The sequence below is a fragment of the Euleptes europaea genome, chromosome 3 (assembly GCF_029931775.1).
Source record: "Euleptes europaea isolate rEulEur1 chromosome 3, rEulEur1.hap1, whole genome shotgun sequence".
Classification (NCBI taxonomy): Eukaryota; Metazoa; Chordata; class Lepidosauria; order Squamata; family Sphaerodactylidae; genus Euleptes; species Euleptes europaea.
In genome coordinates this window covers 121926482-121949233 of record NC_079314.1, presented here as the reverse complement: position 1 = coordinate 121949233, position 22752 = coordinate 121926482, and the positions used below count along the sequence as shown (strand labels likewise).

At 51.4% G+C, this 22752-nt stretch overlaps 1 protein-coding gene across 2 annotated transcripts in view; it reads right to left on the bottom strand.

Moving 5' to 3' along the window:
- The window catches only part of FLNC (filamin C), a 98033-nt gene that overhangs the window by 3345 nt on the left and 71936 nt on the right, over positions 1–22752 (bottom strand). The window contains exons 31-46 of one of the 2 annotated variants that reach the window (XM_056847493.1): positions 21758–21859; positions 20173–20272; positions 18442–18582; positions 17146–17274; positions 14889–15062; positions 14610–14771; positions 14006–14209; positions 11478–11630; positions 10911–11033; positions 8513–8758; positions 6037–6306; positions 4125–4262; positions 3357–3472; positions 3105–3237; positions 1763–1939; positions 107–325 (exon numbers count right to left, since the gene is read on the bottom strand). In XM_056847493.1, coding sequence (XP_056703471.1) covers positions 107–325; positions 1763–1939; positions 3105–3237; positions 3357–3472; positions 4125–4262; positions 6037–6306; positions 8513–8758; positions 10911–11033; positions 11478–11630; positions 14006–14209; positions 14610–14771; positions 14889–15062; positions 17146–17274; positions 18442–18582; positions 20173–20272; positions 21758–21859 — 2587 coding nt within the window. The remainder of the gene's footprint in view (positions 1–106; positions 326–1762; positions 1940–3104; positions 3238–3356; positions 3473–4124; positions 4263–6036; positions 6307–8512; positions 8759–10910; positions 11034–11477; positions 11631–14005; positions 14210–14609; positions 14772–14888; positions 15063–17145; positions 17275–18441; positions 18583–20172; positions 20273–21757; positions 21860–22752) is intronic. The other variant, XM_056847494.1, reaches the window with a different exon arrangement.

Below are 22752 nucleotides of genomic sequence, written 5' to 3'. Positions count from 1 at the left end.
TCCTGGGCACCAGCTCAGCAGAGGCGGCTACTTCCACCCAGGCTCAAGCGTCACCGCCACCCCCCACCCCACCCCCCAGCTCCCGCAACCCCGTTTCTCCTCCTACCTGTGACCTTGGCCTTGAAGGGGCTGCCCACGATGTGCTGGGGTCCTCCATACTTGATGGAGATGAGGTAGTTTCCCGGCGCCATGGGCATGTAGGTGACTTTGTGGCCCTCCGGGCACTCCTGGCAGTCCATCTGTACCTTGGATGGCCCGTCGATGGTGACGGAGAGGGCCCCGGAGCCGGTATTCCGCGTCTTGACGAAGAACTCCGAGGAAACGCCTGTCGGAAGACAGAGGGGGGTGTTAGAAAGGGGAGAAGTATGAGAAAGCGAAGGGGCGGTGCTTCATTTAAAGAAGTCCTGAATTCTGATGTCAACATTTTGGATTTATGTACTTTTAAGTACTCTCTTTTATTTATTTTTATTTCTATTGTAAACTGTCTCGAGCTCTGTACGGAAGAAAGGTGGCTATTGAATGTTTAAAACCAACAAGTAAAAAAAGAGTAGGATGGATAAGAAAAGGGAGCAATCATTTTCTCCTATGATTTGATGTTATATTACTGCCATAAGAACATCCTTCCATGTTGGGGTATTTATTTAGGCGCCATAGATTAGACTTGTTAATTTAAATATTCAGCGTTATGTCGATTTTATGTACTGCATTTTAGTTAAAAGGAATTATGTATTACATTATGCATTGTATTTTAATCAGCATTGTTAGCCAGCCTTAGCCTGGCATTGGTGAGGGAGGATGGGATATAAATAATTTTATTATTATTATTTCCTCTTTCTCCTGTATCTTCAACATTTGTCTTTTTGCATTATCTCTAAGGGATTATTTCCGTAGGGTTGCCAGTTCCAGGTTGGGAAATACCTGGAGATTTGGGAGGTGGAGCCTGGGGAAGGTGGGGTTTGGGGAGGGGAGGGACCTCCACAGGGTATGACGCTATAGAGTCCACCCTTCAAAGCAGCCGTTTCCTTCAGGGGAACTGATCGTTGTAGGCTGGAGATCAGTTGTAATTCCGGGTTATCTCCAGGCCCCATCTGGAGGTTGGCAACCCTAGATTTCTGCCAGGTATAAAATATGATTTTTCCTTTCGCAATTCAGCAGCAATTGTGTTTATGTATTAGTATATATATGGGGCACACCTATTCCCCTGTTACATATAACGATGTATCATCATTGGAATGGAATTATTTGTATTATGTTTTAATGGTTGTTTAATGGTTGTTACCCGCTCTGAGCCCGGCTTCGGCCAGGATAGAGAGCGGGATATAAATCTAAATAAATAAATAAAGAAGAAGAGCTGGTTTTTATATGCCAACTTTCTCTTGCTGCAAGTGTGACTAGCCCAGGGTCACCCAGCTGGCTTCATGGGTAGGAGCAGGGAAACAAATCCAGTTCACCAGATTAGCCTCTGCAGCTCATGTGGAGGAGTGGGGAATCAAACCTGGTTCTCCAGATTAGAGTCCGCCACTCCAAACCACCGCTCTTAACCACTACACCTCGCTGGCTGCATTTATTGTGTATTGGAGGTCCTTGGTGGTTCCCGTTTCTTTTGTTAAGAGTCTTGTCTCGGAGGGCCATGCAGGGAGATTCATGAAGCGGTCCCAAAGAATTACAGCCTTCTGCCACAGAGTTCGCTTGCAGCAAATCAACATAGGGGAAAACGTTACAAGGGAAACCTCCCTTCCCCAACAGAAGGGGAGGAGCTTACCTGTGGTCCCGCCCTCCAGCCCTGGGCCGTAGGCCGTGACGAGTCCTGGATCGCCAGCCTGGCTCTGCTCGCCGACACGGATCTTGAAAGGGCTACCGGGGATGTGCCTGCCGTTGAACCGAACGTCGATGGAGTGGACGCCATTCTCGTGAGGGATGAAGCGGATGCCGTATTTGTCTGGGGACGGGGGAAATAGAGGCGTCATGGCTCCACGGGGCAGGTTGGAGCCAGCTGACGTTTCCACTCAGTCTCACCTGAGCATCCTCATTACCGCCCCCAGTCTACATGGCTTTGGTCAACACAAGTCCCAAGATTCTCAGCACAGCTTTTTCGGTAGTCAAAGGAGACCCCCCCTCCTTTTCCCAAAAGCAAAAAAGTTGATTGGATCCATTCCACTGTTGTAGAAGATGAGAAATCCTTCTCTGGAGATGAGTGCTCCTTCCCTGGAGGTTTTTAAGCAGAGGCTAGACGGCCATCTGTCAGCAATGCTGATTCTATAATCATGAGAGGGAGGGCATCTTGGCCATCTTCTGGGCATGGAGTAGGCGTCACTGGGTATGTGTGGGAGAGGTAGTTGTGAGTTTCCTGCATTGTGCAGGGGGTTGGACTAGATGACCCTGGGGTCCCTTCCAATTCTATGATTCTAACTGAATTAGGGGGAAGTGGTAAAGTGTAGATGACTGGGGAAGGCAGTGGCAAACCACCCCGTAAACATAGTCTGCCTAGTAAACGTCGGAATGTGACGTCACCCCATGGGTCAGGAATGACCTGATACTTGCACAAGGAACTACCTTTACCTTTAAAAGACAGCCAGTATGGGCAGTTAGTAGATAGCCAGACTAGGATCTAGATTCAAATCCAGCAGCACCGTAGAGACCATAAAGATTTTGGGGGTATGAGAGAGACTCTAGGGAGTTTCTCTTAGCCCTGCTGAACACATGAACACATGAAGCTGCCTTCTGCTGAATCAGACCCTCAGTTCATCAAAGTCAGTATTGTCTACTCAGACAGGCAGGCAGCGGCTCTCCAGGGTCTCAGGCAGAGGTCTTTTATATCAGGCACTGACTAATTGGAGTTGCCAGGGATTGAACCTGCCAAGCAGATGCTCTACCACTGAGCCACAGTTCCTCCCATGCTGCGGATCTGGCCCTGGCAGCTGAGCCTCTTTCACTGGCCACTTTCCTTTTGCTCCTGCAGGTTGGCAGGAGAGGACAGGGCCTCTCTGAGGACGTGCAGAGAGCCTTCCGAAGGACTCCAACCAGCTTTCTTTCATTCAAAAGTATGAGCTTCCCCCTCTATCTTTCTGCAAATGTGTTGGACTCCTGCTCCGCCCGCTACTCACCACTGTCCAGCTCTGAGACATAGCACTCCTCCACCAGCCCTGATGGCGTGTGAACCTTGGCGTCGATCACCCCACGTGCCCCGTTCAGCTGCACCGCAAAGGAGGCCGGCTGGTTCACCTTCAAGCCAGTCTCCTGCAGACGGAGAGAAAGGGAAGCTCAGACCCACAGATGGGAAATGGAGAGGGGATACCACGGAGGCATCTGTGCTAGGGGAAGGGGATTCCCCACCGCCAGATTGGGCCACCTGGTACCTGGAGGCTGGTGACGGTCAGGCGGTGAGCGTCGTCGGAGAGCGAAGCCACCGGAACCACGAAGGGGCTGTCCGGGATGTGCTCGTCATTGAACTTGATGGACACCTCGTAGTCACCTGGGGGAGGGGGAAAGAGGGTGGTGGTCACAGAAGGAAGCCTGTATCGGGCTGGCCCTCGACACGGTGGACCAGACTCCGCCACCGGCCCTTCCCGGTTGGCAGGAACAAATGCACCCACCCAGGACCAGCAGCAGCAGACCCTGAGGTAGAGCAGCTGCCAGGGCCCTGGGTCTCTGGCAGGGATCACTGCCAAAGAGCCGCCTGACCGCATGCTGCCAGGGAAAGACAATGGCGGCACTTCCGGTAGGCACGGTGGTGATATTCCACACACCACCCAGTACTATCAGGGAAAGGCCCGGACTATGGTTGAGGACAGCAACGGCTGATATAACATCACAGCTGAGCTCTCTGCCCACCACGACTTCCGTTTTTTGACTCTGTTCCATCTAATTGATTCCTTGGTGGGGTCCGAATGACTCCCCCATGACTCACAGCGGCTCCAGTCTGCTATTAATGAGCACCAGCTGGTTTTAATGGGCCTCATCGGAGTATTGTTCAATTTATTGATTTTAATAGGTATTGTATTATATTGAATTTTATGTTTGATGTTGGATTTCCTGACAGGAAAGTATGGGTCCAGTGAGCATCGAACCTCAGGGAAAACTCCCAGGCATAAACAACCTATGATTCTATGAAGCTGCCAACCTACCTGCTTCCTGGACAATGTAGGAGACTCCACAGGAGCCGTCTTTCCTGTCCTCAAAGGCGATCTCTGCCTTGCTGGGGCCTTCGACCGCGATGGAGAGTCCGCCGGCGCCTGCCTCCCGGGTCCAGATGCTGAACTCAGCTGGGTGGAGAGAAGGGGGAGGTCAGGATGTGCCCCAGGAAAACCCCAGCCCCCCCTGCTCTCCCCAGGGCTCCTACCAAGCACGCCAAAATGGCTGCAGCCAAACTTAATTTTATGGACTTATTTATTTAAAGCGTTTCTGTGCTGCCTCTCCACCCAAATAGGGTCCCCCAAGGAGGCACAAATGAGGTTCCCACTTGGAGCCCACGCTCTCCCGCCCCAGTGTCTCACCCCAGCCCTGCCAAGACTTTAATCTCTGTAGGTCTTCAGGTGATCTTCTTTGGGCAGGTTGGTCGTGCTCTCAAGAAGAGGCCCACAGCCCCATGTTATTGCCCCATTTTTGCTCTGGGTCCCCGTATCCCTTAGGGCTCTGCAGACCATGCCTGAGTTTTTCAGAGCCCACCTCCCTCAAAAGGGGGGGGTTCAAAAAACTGCAACTTGTATTTGTATGATTTGCCCCAAGGAGAGGGAAAGCTTTCAACCTCAATATTGCACGTTGTTCGACGGTGGAATCAGCTACCTAGGGAGGTGGTGAGCTCCCCATCACCTTAAGCAGAGGCAGGACAAGCACTTGTCAGGCTGATCCTGCATTGAGCAGGGCGTTGGACTAGACGGCCTGTCTGGCCCCTGTCTGGCCCCTTCCAACTCTATGATTTTATGCACAGACCCCCTCTATCTTGCGGCTTGGTATGAAAACAAGGAAAGTTAAAGCCGGAAAAGGACGAGTCCTTGAAATGTTCTCTAAAGGGTTTCCATCTATACCCCTCAGCCACTTTACATCCATGATGCTCATTGGCTGGAGCATGCTTGATGTCAGAGCAGGTCACATTTGCATATTACTTCGGAACCCAAAAGGTAGTTCCAAAGGTCTTGCTACAGAGCGCAGCACATGGTTATAGTCTAAAAAAGGATTCAGTGGCAGTACAGAATACATGAAGCTGCCTTATATTGAATCAGACCATCAGTCCCTCAAGATCAGCATTGTCTACTCAGATTGACAGCGGCTCACCAGGGTCTCAGGCATAGGATGTCTTTCACATCACCTACTGCCAGATCCTTTTTTATCTGGAGATGCCTGGGATTGAACCTGGGACCTTCTGCACACCAAGCAGAGATTCTACCACTGAGCCACTGTCCCTTGGTAGTCATGTTCCTAGCTCTCATGACTTTATATATTTTTAAATGCTACACGATATATTAATTTTTGGCCTTGAACAAAAACCATCACTGCTTTCATGCATGCTGAATAGCTCTCTTTCAATCCACTTTCAAGAAGGAGACTTGGTCTTTATATGCTGACTTTCTCTACCACTTAAGGGAGAATCAGACCAGTTTACAATAACCTTCCCCTCCCCTCCCCACAACAGACACCCTGTGAGGTAGGTGGGGCTGAGAGAGTGTGACTAGGCCAAGGTCACCCAGCTGGCTTCATGTGTAGGAGGGGGGAAACAAATCCAGTTCACCAGATTAGCCTCCGCCGCTCATGTGGAGGAGTGGGGAATCAAACCCGGTTCTCCAGATCAGAGTCCACTGCTCCAAACCACCGCTCTTAACCACTACACCACGCTGGCTTCAATGAACTTTAGCGATCATTTGCAAGGGGATTTGCGGTTCCACCTAGTAAAATCCAGTTACAACGTGCATGCATTGTTCAGAGTGTGTGAAAGTGTCCTGTATATGGGACGTATAGAAGTATATGGGAAGGTGCGCATGCGGAATTTCTAGCCATTTAACCCCCACCCCCTGGGCTCGGCTTCTACCACACAGCCCTTACCTGGCACTCCCGCCACGCCCCTCTCCAAGCCGGTGCCTCCGGCTCGCACCTTGTGAGAGCCCCCTTCTCCCAGCGGCCCCACCGTGAACTGGAAGGGGCTGCCCGGCACATGCTGGCCGCGGTACTTGACGTGGACGGTGTGGGGGCCCATCTCCTGCGGCACGAAGCGCACGGAGTAGGCGCTGTCCTCCCCCTCGATGATCTCAGCCTCGGCCATCTTTCCCGACGGGCTGGTCACCTGCGCAGTCATGGCCTGTAAGCCCGCCTCGCCTGCAGTGTGGGCAAGAACACAGACGAGGGTCAGACGATCCGCTGCAAATGGGACTGGCCGATCCGAAAGGCAGCCCCCTCCCCATACACTGTTCAACCAAATGAAGTAGGGTTGCCAGGTCCCTCTTCGCCACTGGCGGGAGGTTTGGGGGGCAGAGCCTGAGGAGGGCGGGGTTTGGTGAGGGAAGGGACTTCAATGCCATAGAGTCCAATGGCCCAAGCGGCCATTTTCTCCAGGGGAACTGATCTCTATCGGCTGGAGATCAGTGGTAATAGCGGGAGATCTCCAGCTAGTACCTGGATGGCAACCCTAAATTGGAGCAATCCGATGCTTTGCTCAAGTGTCAGGGATGTCTAGGGTTGCCATCCTCCAGGTGGGCCCTGGAGATCTCCTGGAATTTCAACTGATCTCCAGACCACAAAGATCAGTTCCCCTGGAGAAAATGGCTGCTTTGGAGTCTACGGCAATATATATGCCACTGAAGCCCCTCCCCAAACCCAGCGTGCCACAGGCCCCACCCCAAAATCTCCAGGTGATGTGTTCCCCGCCCAGAGTTGGCCGCCCTAGCTCAACTCATTGGGGCCACCTGTTCAGCTCCCGGCCCAATTCCACAGCTCCAAATAGGGTTGCCAACCTCCAGGTGGTGGCTGGAGATCTCCCGCTGTTAGAACTGATCTCCAGGCAAAAGAGATCAGTTCGCCTGGAGGAAACGGCCGCTTGGGAAGGTGGGCTCAACAGCGTTATACACCATTGAAGTCCCTCCCCCTCCCCAAACCCCTATGCCCTCCTCAGGCTCCACCTCAAAAATCTCCAGGTATTTCCCAACCCGGAGCTGGCAACCCTAGCTCCAAATGTGGGTTCCTCTGGCCTTCACACCTGACCCCTTTACCCCTTGCCAAAAATATTCAGAAGTATGCAAAAAGTCAGATGCTACAGTTGGAACAAAAGACAAACAATGCAGATCTGTGCAAATTTCATGCGTCGGTGCAATCCAGAGCCCATTTTCTTTTCTCACAAAGTATCAGCAGCTTTAGAACAGCCAGTCGAAAATAAGTAAAATTCAGGAGCAATGTCCCCTCCAGCCCACACAGACGTGAACACGTGAGTGCATGCGTACATACACTGATGGTTATGCTTCTCTCCCACACATAACTGAGCACATTTCAGATGGATAGCCACCCGTGTTAGACTGTAACAGCAGAACAAAATTCGAGTCCAGCATAGGGTTGCCATCTCCGGGTTGGGAAATACCTGGAGATTTTTGGGGTGGAGCCTGAGGAGGGCATAGGGGTTTGGGGAGGGGAGGGACTTCAATGCCATAGAGTCCAATGGCCAAAGCGGCCATTTTCTCCAGGGGAACTGATCTCTGTCACCTGGAGACCAGTTTTAATAGCAGGAGATCTCCAGCTAGTACCGGGAGGTTGGTATGCCAAGTTATTTACCTAACTGACCAAGTGAGCTTTGATTCACAGATGCTTATACCGTGGAACAGGCATCCCCAACCTTTTCAAGTCTGCAGACACTTTTTGGAATTCTGACACGGGGGTGGGAGCGACCACAAAATGTCCGGGAGTGAAGTTATGCATAACTCTAATAGTAGTTCTTCAGCATTTCAGGCAGAAGCTTAATAGGGTGCCTTCTAAAATGCACATATTGTTTAAAATATTTTCTTGCACACACACTAATGCAGAAGGAGAAGGAGAAGAGTTGGTTTTTATGTGCCGACGTTCTCTACCACTTAAGGAAGAGTCAAACCAGCTTACAATCACCTCCCCTTCCCCTTCTCCTCCCCACAACAGACACCCTGTGAAGTGGATGGGGCTGAGAGCGCTCTAAGAAAACTGTGAGTTGCCCAAGGTCACCCAGCTGGCTTCATGTGTAGGAGGGGGGAAACAAATCCAGTTCACCAGATTAGCCTCCGTCGCTCATGTGGAGGAGCGGGGAATCAAACCCGGCTCTCCAGATCAGAGCCCACCGCTCCAAACCACCGCTCTTAACCATTACACCACACCGGCTCTCTGGAGAAACTCTGGAGGAGCTGAAGATGGCCCAGGTGTGCCCAAGTGAAGTTCCCACCCCGCTGCACACGCCTCTTGCCATGCAAACACACAGTGATGTCCCTACCCATGCAAGGGACCCGTGCCACCCCACGCCGCGCGCACCCCCGTTCTGCACACGCACTGCACTCCCGCAAGGCCCACGCACCCTCCTGGGTCCGGGCGATGCTGGTGCCGAAGGAGCCGAGGCTCTCGCGGCCGAGGAAGTCGCCGAAGACGTTGTGGAAGGGGTCCCCGCCCACCTGCGTGGACTCCTCCACCCGCACCTCGCGCTTGGTCTCGCCGCCCCGCGTCTTGCTGATCTCCGTCCGCTCGGTGCGCGTGTACGTGTGGCTGCTGCGCGTGAAGGTGCGCGTCAGCCGCTCCTGAGCCGACACCATCTGGAACCAGTTCCCTGTGCCGGCAGCAGCAATGGAGAAGAGGCGGAAGCAAGGGGGGGGAGACGAAGGTGAGAGGTGAGAGGAGAGAGCTGGGGTGGGACAGCGTCTTGAGAGGGGCAGTTCTTGGCCTGGAAACCTGTCCCGTTGCTCTTCTGGCTCTATTTATTCATTAGCTCATGCCCTTTTGGAATGTTGCTTTTATGAGGACCTTCGATCACGTTATATCTTTCCCCTTTTAACATATAAATCTAATGCCTCTGTCTCTGACATAATGCCTTTTTTATTAAGTGACAAGGCTAGATTTATTTCAGTCCTTACATCCCTCAAACGTTGGATTTACGCTGCTCGAGATCAATGGATCAAGGAGCTCCTAAGGGATAAAGGCAATCAAATCTCTAATAGTGAATTGGAAACCTTGCAGGGCAAAACCCCTACCTGGCTCCACCTACTTCGTAAAAACACTTGGCAGGCGCCAAAAAGGCATCAGCAGGGTCTGTATTGGGACCTCTAATGTAGACCTTCGGTACAGGATTACACTATAAGACCAAAATCTGGGTACCCAAGGTTGGGTGGAAAAGGTAAAATGATATAATAGAGAAACATTTTTATTTTAAGGCGCTTATATCAAGGTTAAAACTTTAAAAATGATAAAACAAGGCACAATGGCAACTCACAAGGTTAATAAATTTAAACCACACACTCTTCAAGTACTTGAAGGGCTGTCATATAGAGCAGCAGTTCTCAACCTTTTTCCGACCGTGGCCCCCTTTCCGACCTTGTTTCCTTCCTGTGGCTTTATTGTATCATTTTACCTTTTCCACCCAGCCTTGGGTACCCAGCTTCCGGTTTTTTAAGGTTGGGTTTCTTCTCCCTTTTTTTGTTTATGTTACAGTAGAAGACCTCCACAGCAGAACTGGGAGGCTTTGCAGAATCCTGAGACCTTTTTTTAAAAATACATGTTTCTAGCCCTCATTGTTACAGATAGTGCTGAACCTTACAAGCCAGGTAGGAGCCGGGCAGGCCCCTTCCAGTACACACACCTGTGCTCTCCAGATGTCCCCCTAAGCTCCTTCATCCTTCCAGGGGTCCCTCTGCCAGTACCAAACCATAGCTTCTAAACTTACCTAACCCTTCACTCTGCTGAAGGACAGTCCCCGCTAATTCCACCCACATCCTGAAGCCAAATAAAGCATGTGCATATCGATAAACCCGAATCGAAAATAAACCCGAAATTAGCCATTTCAGTAAATTTCGGGTTTACCAAATGCACAAACCTGGGGAAAAAGCTGAAAAGGCAATTCTCGGAAAAAGCTGAATGAAATATGGCTTTTTCCAGTGCAGCTTTCCCCATGCTTGTGGGGGAGGCATTTTAGGAGGCAGACCTCCCAAATTCGCAGCATGGCTTGCTGTCCTTGCATGAATCCCAACGTTTGGTGAAGTTTGGGTCAGGGGGTCCGATTTTATGGGGTTCGGAAAGGGTCATCCCCCTCCTCCATAGAGAATCATTGTGAAGTTTGCAATGATTGTCTATGGAGGAGGGGGGTGACCCTTTCCGGACCCCATAAAATTGGACCCCCTGACCCAATCTTAACCAAATTTCGAAGGCCATGCAAGGAGAGTCCCTTCAAGCTACGCTGCGAATTTGGGAGCTCTACCTCAAAAACTGACCCCCCCAGAGCCAAAATGTTTTGGGAAACCCAAAAATAAGCCAAATTCCCATATTTACCGGTATGAGTTTTCGGCTTATTTCCGGTTTACCGGAAAAAATCAGGCCCAATAAACCTGAGCCCTAAACTTACCGAATTGGGGATTATTATTTTTGGCACACCCCTAGTCCGTCTGAAGGCAAAAATAGAACGGCCCCCCAAGAAAAAAATTCTCTGTAACACTTTCGAAAAAACAAACACACCAGACTTTAGTTTCTCACATGGGTCCCTCAAAAACTAAACTTTAAAATATGTGAAGTATCTTTGAAATTTGGGGATTCCAAGTCTGAATTCTGAACAGTTTTCTACTCTGCACCCCACCAAAGACGGAAGAGCAGAAAAAAGAAGGTGTATAGAAGCGGGGGGTGGGTGAGGGGGGCAGAGCAAATTCCTGTTGGGCGGCCCCTGGCTCTTCCACTCCTGGGCCCTCTGAGACCTCAGCCGCGATGCAGCCCCCTACCTGGGATCTTGAGGTTGAGATCGCAGGTGCTGCCGATGGTGGCGATGGACGGGGCTTGACGCCGGCGGGTAATGCTCTCCTTCATGCGCCCCTCGCCGGTCATCTTCACAGTGAAAGGGCTCCCTGAAAGGTACGGGAAGAGAGATAGTTTTAGAAAGGTAAGAACTTAAGAAAACACCTGCTGGATCAGACCAGGTCCAGCAGTCTGTTCACATGGTGGCCAACCAGGGGCCCCTAGGAAGCCCACAAACAAGGCGACTGCAGCCGCATTTATCCTGCCTGCGCTCCACAGCATCTTAGAGACCAACCAGAGTGTCCGGGTATGAGCTTTCGAGAGCCAAAGTTCCCTTCATCAGATATCTGAGGGAGCTTCAACTCTCAAAAGTTAATATCCCCCAAAATCTTGTCGGTCTCTAAGGTGACACCGGACTCAAATTCAGCTGTTCTACTACAGACCAACACGGCAATCCTTTGAAACTATAGTCTGAGACGGAGAAGTCAGAGACGGGCAGCCCGTAAATCCAACGTCTCTGAGGAAGGGCGGGGGCGGGGGGGGGAGGCGCGCACCTGGCACGTGCTTGTCAGCAAACTTGATATTGATGATGTAGTTTCCAGGCTCGGTGGGGCAGTACGTCACTTTGCAAGTCCCGTCTTCCATGTCCTCACAGTTGATGTCCACCTTGCTGGGACCTTCAATGGAGAGGCCTAGACCGCCATAGCCTGCGGGGGGGAAGAAGAAGATGGAGGAGGAGGAGGAGGAGAGGAAAAGGATGGGGAAGAGGGGGAGGAGGAAGAGGAGGAGGAGGAGAGGAGGAGGAGGGGAGGGGGAGGGGGAGAAGAAGAAGAGGAGGAGGAGGAGAGGAGGAGGGGGAGGGAAAGGAGGAGAAGAGGAGGAGGAAGGGGAAGAGGAGAAGAAGAGGAGGAGGAGGGAAAGGAGAAGAAAAGGAAGAGGAGGAGAGGGAGGAGAAGAGGAAGAGGAGAATGAGGAGGAGGAAAAGAAGAGAAAGAGGAGGAGGGGGAGGGGGAGGGGGAGGAGGAGAAGGAAGAAGGGAAGAAAGAGTTGGTTTTTATATGCCGACTTTCTCCACCACTTAAGGGGAGAATCAAACCAGCTTACAATTCCTTCCCTTCCCCTCCCCACAACAGACACCCTTGGAGGTAAGTGGGGCTGAGAGAGTTCAGAGAGAGCTGTGACTATCCCAACGTCGCCCAGCTGGCTTCCTGTGGCGGAGTGGGGAAACCGACCTGGTTCACCAGATTAGAGTTCGCCGCTCATGTGGAAGCGTGGGGAAACAAACCTGGTTCTCCAGATTAGAGACCACCACTCCTAACCACTACACCTCGCTGGCTACTCCATGTGGACTGGGAGAAAGCAGATGGCCTCAGGAGCAACCCCCTTTTCTGGGAGCCTGTTTTACTCTTTGCAGGGCCTGGACCAGGGGACCCCAACCCTTTCTGAGCCTGTGGGATCCTTTGCAATTCTGACACTGTGTGGTGGGCGCAGCCACAAAATGGCGGCCGCAAGAGGAGAAAGAGCCAGCCACAAAATGGCTTCCCTTCAGTCACACAGTGAACGACAACCTTGCACTGTGGTGGCAGCTGCCGCCATAGCAATGTTGTTGTTCTTTTTTGAAAATCTGTACAGCCAATCAGATCTACAAAGGCCAATCAGAAGCCTTGCTGGGCAAAAGCACCCCCTAGACCCGCCCAATTTCTAAAAACACTTGGAGGGCGCCAAGAAAGGTGTCAGCTGGAGCCATGGTGCCCACAGGTACCACACTGGGGACCCCTGGGCTAGAGGAATGGGGGCGCTGAGGGCCAAAGTAGGAGCCGACCGGATGGTTCTTGGTGGGGCTGGGGAATACAGGGCAGGACTAGGATTGCCAGCTCCGGGTTGGGAAATACCTGGAAATTTTGGGGGAGGAGCCTGAGGAAGGGCAGGGTTTGGGGAGGGGAGGGACTTCGATGCCATAGAGTCCAATTGCCATAGTGGCCATTTTCTCCAGGGGAACTGATCTCTATCAGCCGGAGATCAGTTGTGATAGTAGGAGGGCGTCTTGGCCATCTTCTGGGCATGGAGTAGGGGATACTGGGGGTGTGTGGAGGGAGGTAGTTGGGAATTTCTTGCCTTGTGCAGGGGGTGGGCTAGATGACCCTGGTGATAACTTCCAACTCTATGATTCCATGAGATCTCCAGCTAGTACCTGGAGGTTCAAAATAACATACAACGAAATTCAAACAACGTCAAAATATATTCAAGGGAGAACACACTACACACCAAGACTGTGCCAAAAGACAACAGAACTGAACAAAAAGAGCATACTATATACAATATATACAACAATAGCCATGAGTGGTCACCACCAGAAGAACATACAATGCCAAATAGCTTATGAGAAAAGAAGTCCATAAATTCAAAAAAGTATACATGGTTCGTCTGTGTCTTGAGATTCCCTTAAAAGGATAATGCTAATAATTGGGTGGGGACCATCAAAAGTATTCAGAACTGGATCGACGGAAGGAACGCAGATCCATGGTATTCAATGCGTTTCACCTAAGGCTTCATCAGCCTAAAAGAGTATCTCCAGCTGCCCAATATACTCCGAGTATTTAAAAAGTTTGAAGAGAGCTCAAAAAGAGCTAAGTGAATTTTCCAAGGTCCCCACCGAATTATTACCATTACCCTTTTAAGGGAATCTCAAGACACAGACGAAACCACGTATACTTTTTTGAATGTATGGACTTTTTTTCTCATAAGCTGTTTGGCGTTGTATGTTCTTCTGGTGGTGACTACTCATGACTATTGTTGTATATATTGTATATAGTATGCTCTTTTTGTTCAGTTTTGTTGTCTTTTGGCACAGTCTTGGTGTGTAGTGTGTTCTCCCTTGAATATATTTTGACGTTGTTTGAATTGCATTGAGCCTTTCGTTGTATGTTATTTTGAACTATTCAACACAACTGAGAGTAACTTTGTTTTGGTAGTATCTGGAGGTTGGGCAACTCTAGGCAGGACCCAGAAACTCCCTGGATAGAGAACATCACATATACGCTCCGTATCTTTGCACAACTGGACATGATCCCAGAGCGTTTACCTGCTGTGCGCGTGTCAACGATGAATTCTGACACCTCGAAGGTGCGGCCTTCCATCAGTCCCTTCCCCGAGACTTTCACCTTGCTGGCGTCTCCAATCTCCGACTGGCCCACCATGATCTTGAAGGGGCTGTTGGTGACATGCTTGCTGCTCTTCTTCACACTCACAATGTGCTCACCCACCTCCTTGGGGGTGAACGAGATCCCTGGGGAGGGCAGAGGGGAGAAGAAAATGGGCTCAGTGCCTCGAGATGAAGAGAACGGGGAGGAGGGGCCTGGCAGTTTCACGTCTGCTTTGGAGGTGGGGGGGGTGAATCAGTGGCAGACCCTCTATTTGGCATGCAGAAGATCCCAGGTTCAATCCCCAGCATCTCCAGTTAATGGGACCAGGCAAGTAAGTGATGTGAAAGACCCTTTTCTGCCTGAGACCCTGGAGAGCAGCTGCCAGTCTGAGTTGACAATACTGACTTTGATGAACCAAGGGTCTGGTTCAGTATAAGGCAGCTTCATGTGTTCATGTGTTCATGTATAGGGTTGCCAGAAGTCCGCCGCAGCTCGACAGCCCTTTCCGCTACCACCAAGGACCCACCCCCTGAGTTGGCTCACCAATATGCCGGTTGGGCAGGCGCTTGAGCAAGCATGGCTCCTCGTTGCCCGACGGCGCCCGGATGCTGGCCGTCAGCAAGCTCAAGTCGCTCTCCGTGATCTTCAGGGAGATGTCGGTGGAGGTGCCCACGTTCATCTGGGAGGTGCGCATGGAATCATCACCTGGCGTTGGAAGAGGGGGGGTCAGGGAGGGCGTCGGCAAGTGGGATCCGGCACCTTTGCAGGTGGGGAGGGGGGCGGAGACTGAGACGGAGGAGGGAGGTTTCCCAAAAGGCTCACCTGTGATCTTGGCCATGAAGGGGCTGCCGGGGATATGCTTATCATCAAAGCGCACGATAATGTTGTAATCTCCGGGAGCTGTGGGCAGGTAGGAGACGGTGCAGGTCCCGTCTTTGTTGTCTTTGCAGGTGATCTCGGCCTTGGAGGGGCCCTCAACGGCAAGGGACAGGCCTCCTAGGGTGGGGAGACAGCTGGATCAGCGCTGTGGGCCTGCCCCCTTTCTCTTTCCCCTTCTCCTTGGTAGCCACAAGGAAGACTCTTCTAGCTGCCTCTGTATCTCCACCCTGTCAGTCCCTCTTCCTGAAACCCTAGGATCTGGCATGCTCTGCCCCATAATCCTCTAGAATCACCCCTACCCTCTAGATTCACCTGTCCCTTGCGTTTCACAATGTCGTCTCCCCACCACCATCCATCTGCCCACCTCAGCTCGCCAACCAGTCTTCCTGTCCCCTCTGCTCCGCCCTCCCTTCCTGAAAATGGCACATGGTTCCTCCAAAGCCTACATGGATTTCTTTCTTTGTTTCCCCCTGTTCTTAGACTGAGGTCTTGAACAATAAAAACATAAAACTCAATAACACCCATCTCTAAAAAAAAAAACACCTCCCTTCGACTCCTCTCTGCAGCCTCTAAAATACAAGCAACAAAATAAGTACACTGCGGGGGTCAGAGTCCTGTAAGAGGAACTGAACCTTTTGCTCCAAAGTTGCTCCAGAAAACACGGACCATTTGTTCAAACATGGGATAATCCATTTTCGCCTAAGTTGGTACACGTAAGGACCATTCAAAAGTATATGTACCAAGGAGTCCACTGACTGAAGAGGGCAGGGAGCCTATTTGAGTTCCCCCCCCCTTCCCAGCCAAACTGACCTTTCACTTCCCTTGCTAATGCTGCACTGTTTGTTAACATTCTTTTGCCGACCATTTTGCCCTGAGCAGCTGGGAAGCGTGTGGATGTTCCACAGCTCACAGCTGCTTAGCCATTGGCTGACAGAGTTTAAACAATAGACGTGTGTGTGTGTGTGTTAAGTGCCATCAAGTCGCCTCCGACTCATGGCGACCCTATGAATGAAAGTCCTCCAAAATGTCCTATCTTTGACAGCCTTTGTCAGATACTGCAAATTGAAGGCTGTGGCTTCCTTTATTGAGTCAATCCATCTCTTGTTGAGTCTTCCTCTTTTCCTGCTGCCCTCAACTTTTCCTAGCATGACTGTCTTTTCCAGTGACTCTTGTCGTCTCATGATGTGACCAAAATACAATAGCCTCAGTTTAGTCATTTTAGCTTCTAGGGTCAGTTCAGGCTTGATATGATCTTGAACCCACTGATTTGTTTTTTTGGCAGTCCACGGAATCCGTTACACTTTCCTCCAACACCACATTTCAAAGGAATCTATTTTCTTCCTATCAGCTTTCTTCACTGCCCAGCTTTCACACCCATACATAGTAATAGGGAATACGATGGCATGAATTAATCTAGTCTTGGTGGCCAGTGACATATCCTTACACTTCAAAATCTTTTCTAGCTCCTTCATGGCTGCCCTTCCCAGTCTCAATCTCCTTCTAATTTCTTGGCTGCAGTCTCCCTTTTGGTTGATGGTGGAGCCAAAGAATTGAAAGTCTTAAACAATTTCAATTTCCTCATTGTCAACCTTAAAGTTGTGTAATTCTCCTGTAGTCATTACTTTTGTTTTCTTGATGTTCAGCTGTAGTCCTGTTTTGGCACTTTCTCTTTTAACTTTCAGCAGTAGTCGTTTCAAATCTTCCCTATTTTCTGCCAATAATGTAGTGTCATCAGCATATCTCAAATTATTAATGTTCCTCCCTCCAATTTTCACTCCACCATCTAAATCTAATCCAGCTTTCCTAATTATATGTTCTGCATATAGATTGAAGAGATAGGAAGATAAAACAATAGATAGGGGTCAACTAAGCCCCTGTAAGATCTGATGTCCTTCACCATCTCCCTTGTTTAAAGCCATACATGGCTTGGGACTGGGGTGTCTGAAGGAAGGCCTTCTCCCAAATGTTCCTGACCAGGAATTCAGATCACAGGGATCATCTATTTTTATTGTAAGCTGCCTTGAGGTCCATAAAGAAGAAAAGCAGCTAATAAGAGTTTTAAATAGATGAATAAATAAACTCCCCTACACTTCCCAGGGTTCGGCTGTCTGCCCTGACCGTACAGTCGGCAGCCTCCCTCCAAACACTGGAGCCCCCATTCCCTCCCCCTCTATGCCCTCCCCCCACCCCCAAGACCCACCTTCGCCGGCATCCTTGGTGATGATAGTGAAGGTCGCCGGTTTGTTGACCATGCCGTGGCTGAGCCCAGGTCCATAGGCACTCACGTGGCGGGCGTTGATGGCATCCACGTAGAACTGAATCGGACTCCCTAGGCATAAAAAAGAGAAAGAGATCAGCAATGGGTCCTGCAAGCTGGGTAGTCTGCAGCTAGGGTTGCCAGCCTCCAGGTGGTGGCTGGAGAACTCCTGGGATCACAACTGACCTCCAGGCAACAGAGACCAGTCCCCCTGGAGAAAACGGCTGATTTGGAAGGTGGACTCTATGGCATTAAGCCCCAATGAAGTCCCTCCCTCCCCCAAACCTTGCCCTCCTCAGGCTCCACCCCCCAAATCTCCAGCTATTTCCCAGCCTGAAGTTGGCAACCCTAGAAGAAGAAGAGTTGGTTTCTTTATGCAAATTTTCTCTACTTTTTTAAGGAGAATCCAACCAGCTTACAATCTCCTTCCCCTCCCCACAACAGACACCCTGTGAGGTAGGTGGGGCTGAGTGAGTGCAGAGAGAACTGTGAGTAGCCCAAGGTCACCCAGCAGGCTTCATGTGGAGGAGTGGGGAACCAAACCCGGTTCTCCAGATTAGAGTCAGCCACTCATGTGGAGGAGTGGGGAAACAAACCCATTCTCCAGATTAGAGTCAGCCGCTCTTAACCACGACACTACGCTGGCTCTACTTCCACAGCTCCCATGCAGGCATCCTGGTGGGAAAGAAGTTCCTCCTTCTGGACAGCTTCCCGCCTCCCTTGTTCTGGGCCCAGCTGTGGTCAGACTTGGACCTTTCTGTCCACCATCTCAAGTGCAAGGAATGACTTCTGCACATGCTCCGCGGCACTTGGCTCCCTTCTTGCTCGAGGGAATCAGCCTGGGTTGAGTGAGCCCAGGCCGATTGCACAGAGAGCCTCCCGAAAGAGAATCCTGCTGGAACATTCCGATAATCCACCTCACATGAACACACATGAAACTGCCTTCCTTCTACCAAATCAGACCAGTCGGTCCATCAAGGTCAGTATCGCCTACTCTGACGGGCAACAGCTCTCCAGGTTCTCGAGCAGAGGCCTTTCACATCACCTGCTACCTGGTCCTTTTAAGTGGAGATGCCGAGGATTGAACCTTGGGGCTTTTGAATGCCAAGAAGCTCTGCCACTGAGCCTCGGCTCCCCAAACACAGATGATCTGCTGTGACATTTCCTTGCCACTAACTACAGGGTCACCTAGAGGGCCCGACTTGGCTCTCTAAGCGTGCTCCTCTCTCCGGAGCCCACCTGGAATGTGGTTGCCATCATATTTGATGTCCATCTCATGCAGGCCCTTCTCCACGGGGGCATATTTCACCGTCACGGTGCCGTCCTTGTTGTCAGTGATGTGGGGACGCGCGGTCTTGCCGGAGGGCATCCGCACCTCACCTGAAAGAAAAGGAACATCAGAAGAGTCCTGCGGTCCACCTTGTCCAGCATCCTGCCCCACACAGTGGCCAACCAGTTACTCTGCATGGCCAACAACAGGGCCTAGAGGCCGAGGCCTTCCCATGATGTTGCCTCATGGCAGTGGGGTTCATAGGTTGATTGCCTCCAAATGTCATAAGAACATAAGCGCCCCACTGGATCAGACCACTGAGGGTCCGTCTAGTCCAGTATCCTTTCTCAGGCTGTTTGTTTGTTTAGTTTGGAGAAGAGAAGGTTGAGGGGAGACATGATAGCCATGTTTAAATATTTGAAGGGATGTCATGTTGATGAGGGAACTAGCTTGTTCTCTGTTGCTCCAGAGACTAGGACATGGAGTAATGGATTTAAACTAATGGAAAAGCGATTCCACCTAAACATTAGGAAGAACTTTCTGACGGTGAGGGCTGTTCGATGGTAGCATGCGCTGCCTAGGGGGGTGAGAGTGGAGTCCCCGTCTTTGGAGGTCTTTAAGCAGAGGTTGGATGGCCATCTGTCGGGAGTGCTTTGATCGTGGGATCCTGCATAGCAGGGGGTTGGACTGGATGCCCCTTGTGGTCTCTTCCAACCTTGTGTGATTTTGTGGATAAGATCATCAGAAGAGCCCTGCTGGATCAGACCAGTGAGGGTTAATCTAGTCCAGCCTCCTGTCTCACACAGGGGCCAACCAGTTTCTCTGGAGGCCCAACAACGGGGCACAGAGGCTGAAGCCTTCCCCTGGTGTAGTCTCCTGGCAGTGGGATTCACAGGTGACTGCCTCTGAACGTGGAGGTTCCCTTTAGTCACCATAGCTAGCAGCCACCGAGAGACCTCTCCTGAATCTATCTAATCTCCTTTTCAAGCTATCTATGCCAGGTGGGGCTGAGAGAGCTTGGAGAGAACTGTGACTTGCCCAAGGTCACCCAGTCAGCTTCATGTGGAGTAGTGGGGAAACCAACCCAGTTCACCAGATTAGCCTCAGCCGCTCACGTGGAGGAGTGGGGCATCAAACCCAGATTGGAGTCCACCACTCCAAACCACCGCTCTTAACCACTACACCACACTGAAGTACTCCTAAAGAAGTAGAAAAGGGCAAGAGTCCAGCAGCACCTTAAAGACTAACAAAAATATTTTCTGGTAGGGTATGAGCTTTCGTGAGCCACAGCTCACTTCTTCAGATACTTCTTCAGATACTTCTTCGGTATCTGAAGAAGTGAGCTGTGGCTCACGAAAGCTCCTACCCTACCAGAAAATATTTTTGTTAGTCTTTAAGGTGCTACTGGACTCTTGCCCTTTTCTACTACTGCAGACAGACTATCACGGCTGCCCACTGTGAAGTACTCCTAAAGAGTTAATGTACCATCTATCAGCCCAATATCAGGCCTTGGAAGCTAAGCAGGGTCGGCCCTGGTTAGTGCTTGGATGGGAGGCCTCTAAGGAAGTTGGGGTTGCTAAGCAGTCAATGGCAAACCACCATTGTTAGCCTCTTGCCCTGAGGTGACACTGAACCCCACCCCACCCCAGCTACAGCTGTGTCCCACATCCACACTGGGGCAGGAAGCCCCCGCTCCTTACCTGTGATCTCCCCCTTCTGCACGGTGAAGGGGATGACCAGGTTGAACGGGCGCAGCATGGACTCCACGGTCTCCAGAGGGGCGACGGGCTCATCCGTGGCCTGGTGAGGAGGGGGGGAAAGGGGTGAGGGGTGAGAAAACAGACCGGGGTGGAAGAAGAGAGAGAGGGAGCTAAGTACAGAGCATGGAAGAGCGTCCAAGGGCAAGTGAATGGAAAGAAGAATGGTGGCCTCGATAGAACCAGGGTGGGCATGCAGGTCGGAGGAGGCGGAGCTGCAAGAAGACAGTGAGGCAGCCCAAAAAACACCCCAACAAAGAGGAAAGAAAATGGCCCTGCGTGGAGAAATGGCGGGCAGGAGGAGGCCAGCAATGGTACTTGGAACCTGACACCGATAAATACACGAAGCTGTCTTATACCGAATCTGACTCTCGGTCCATCAAAGTCAGCATTGTCTACTCTGACCGGCAGCGGCTCTCCAGGGTCTCAGGCAGAGAAGGTCTTTCACATCACCTACTTGGCTGGTCCTTTTAACTGGAGATGCCGGGGATTGAACTGGGAACCTTCTGCATGCCAAGCAGAGGCTCTTCCACTGAGCCACGGTCCCTCCCCAATGAAGTTGCCTTAGATCAGACCATTGGCCTCTCCAGGTCAGTACTGTCTACTCAGACTGGCAGCAGTTCTCCAGGGTCTCAGGCTGAGGACTTTCACATCACCTACTGGTCCTTTTCACTGATGGTGGCAGGGGCTGAACCTTCTGCATGCCAAGCAGATGTAGTGTATTTACACTATGAAGTGTAAACCAGTTCCAAACTGATTTCACTCTTCATTCCAAGGAATTCTGGACACCGCGACTGTGCAAAGCTCCTTGCTACCTTCCAAAAGCCACTGTCTCCAGACTCCTTTGGATGAAAATACCATTTCCCAACATGTTTCTAAAGGGTCTATATTTGGCATTCAGATGTACCTCAAACCGCACCCAGCCACTCCAGTGGAGACCAGAGATTATGGGGATGCAAGCAAGGGGGAAGGGGGCTATCTGCATGGAACGCATGAACATATGAAGCTGCCTTATCCTGAATCTGACCCTCCGTCCATCGAGGTCAGTATTGTCTACTCAGACAGGCAGCGGCTCTCCAGGATCTCAGACAGGGGTCTTTCACATCACTTACTACCTGGTCCTCTCAACTGGAGATGCCGGGGATTGAACCAGGGGCCTTCTGCAGGCCAAGTAGATGCTCTACCATGGCCCCTCCCCATGAAGCTGCCTTACACTGGATCAGACCCTTGGTCCATTGAGGTCAGTATTGTCTACTCAGACTGGCAGCGGCTCTCCAGGGTCTCAGGCGGAGGTCTTTCACATCACCTACTGCCTGGTCCTTTCAACTGGAGACGCTGGGGATTGAACCTGGGGCCTTCTGCATGCAAAGTTGAGGCTCTTCCACTGGGCCAGAGTTCCAATTGTTTGCATGACAGATGCCCTGAGGGGGCTATGCTGGGAAAAGGGCCTCCATCCTGTCCCCCAGAGAGAAGGAGAGAGACAGCAGCAGCAGACAGAGGCCAAGAGGGGAGAAGAGGCTCTTGGTACCCAGTGTGTAGGGTAGCCTCCACCAGCGTGGTGAGCCGGGAAAGGCTGCTGGAGCTGGACGCTGTCACAGGGCTCCTCCACTTGGGGGACGGTGTCGCAGGCCTGGCGGGAAGCAAGGGACAGGTAAATAGGAGTGCCGGCAAAAACCCCGCCCGTGCAGATTCACAGAGCAGCCGAACAGCCGGGGAGGTCACCCCACCCCCTTCCAACGGTGACAGATAAGCGGCAGTCTCTGCAGGCGTGCAGAGCCATGGCGATGGACGCCGAGTCCCTTCCACGTAAGCACAAGAAGTCGCCTTATGCTGAATCAGGCCATCGGTCGATCAAGGTCAGTATTGTCTACTCAGACTGGCAGCAGCTCTCCAGGGTCTCAGGCTGGGGTCTTTCATATCACCTACCTGCCTAGTCCCTTTAACTGGAGATGCCGGGGATTGAGACTGGGACCTCCTGCATGCCAAGCAGAGGCTCCGCCACTGAGCCACAGCCCCTCCCCATGTCAACCTCAAATTTCTGGCTACAGGCCCTGTCAGGAAGGAGGAGCTTCCTTCCTCCACCTTGCTGGCTAACCACTGAACAGGCCGACTCCAGGAAGACAGGGTCCCCTCCTAGAGTTTCCATCCAGACATTAGGAAGAATTTCCTAGCAGTTAGAGCGGTTCCTCAGTGGAATAGGCTTCCTAGGGAGGTGGTGAGCTCTCCTTCCCTGGAGGTGTTTAAGCAGAGGCTAGATGGCCATCTGTCAGCAATGCTGATTCTCTGACCTTAGGCAGATGATGAGAGGGAGGGCATCTTGGCCTTCTTCTGGGCATGGAGTAGGGGTCACTGGGGGTGTGTGGGTTGGAGGTAGTTGCGAATTTCCTGCATTGGGGCAGGGGGTTGGACTAGATAACCCTGGTTTTCCCTTCCAACTCTAGGATGCTATGATTCTATGGGTGCTGGCGTTATAGTGTCAACAGCCTGAGCTTGGGCAAGGCAACCCATCCCGGCCCAGTCCTG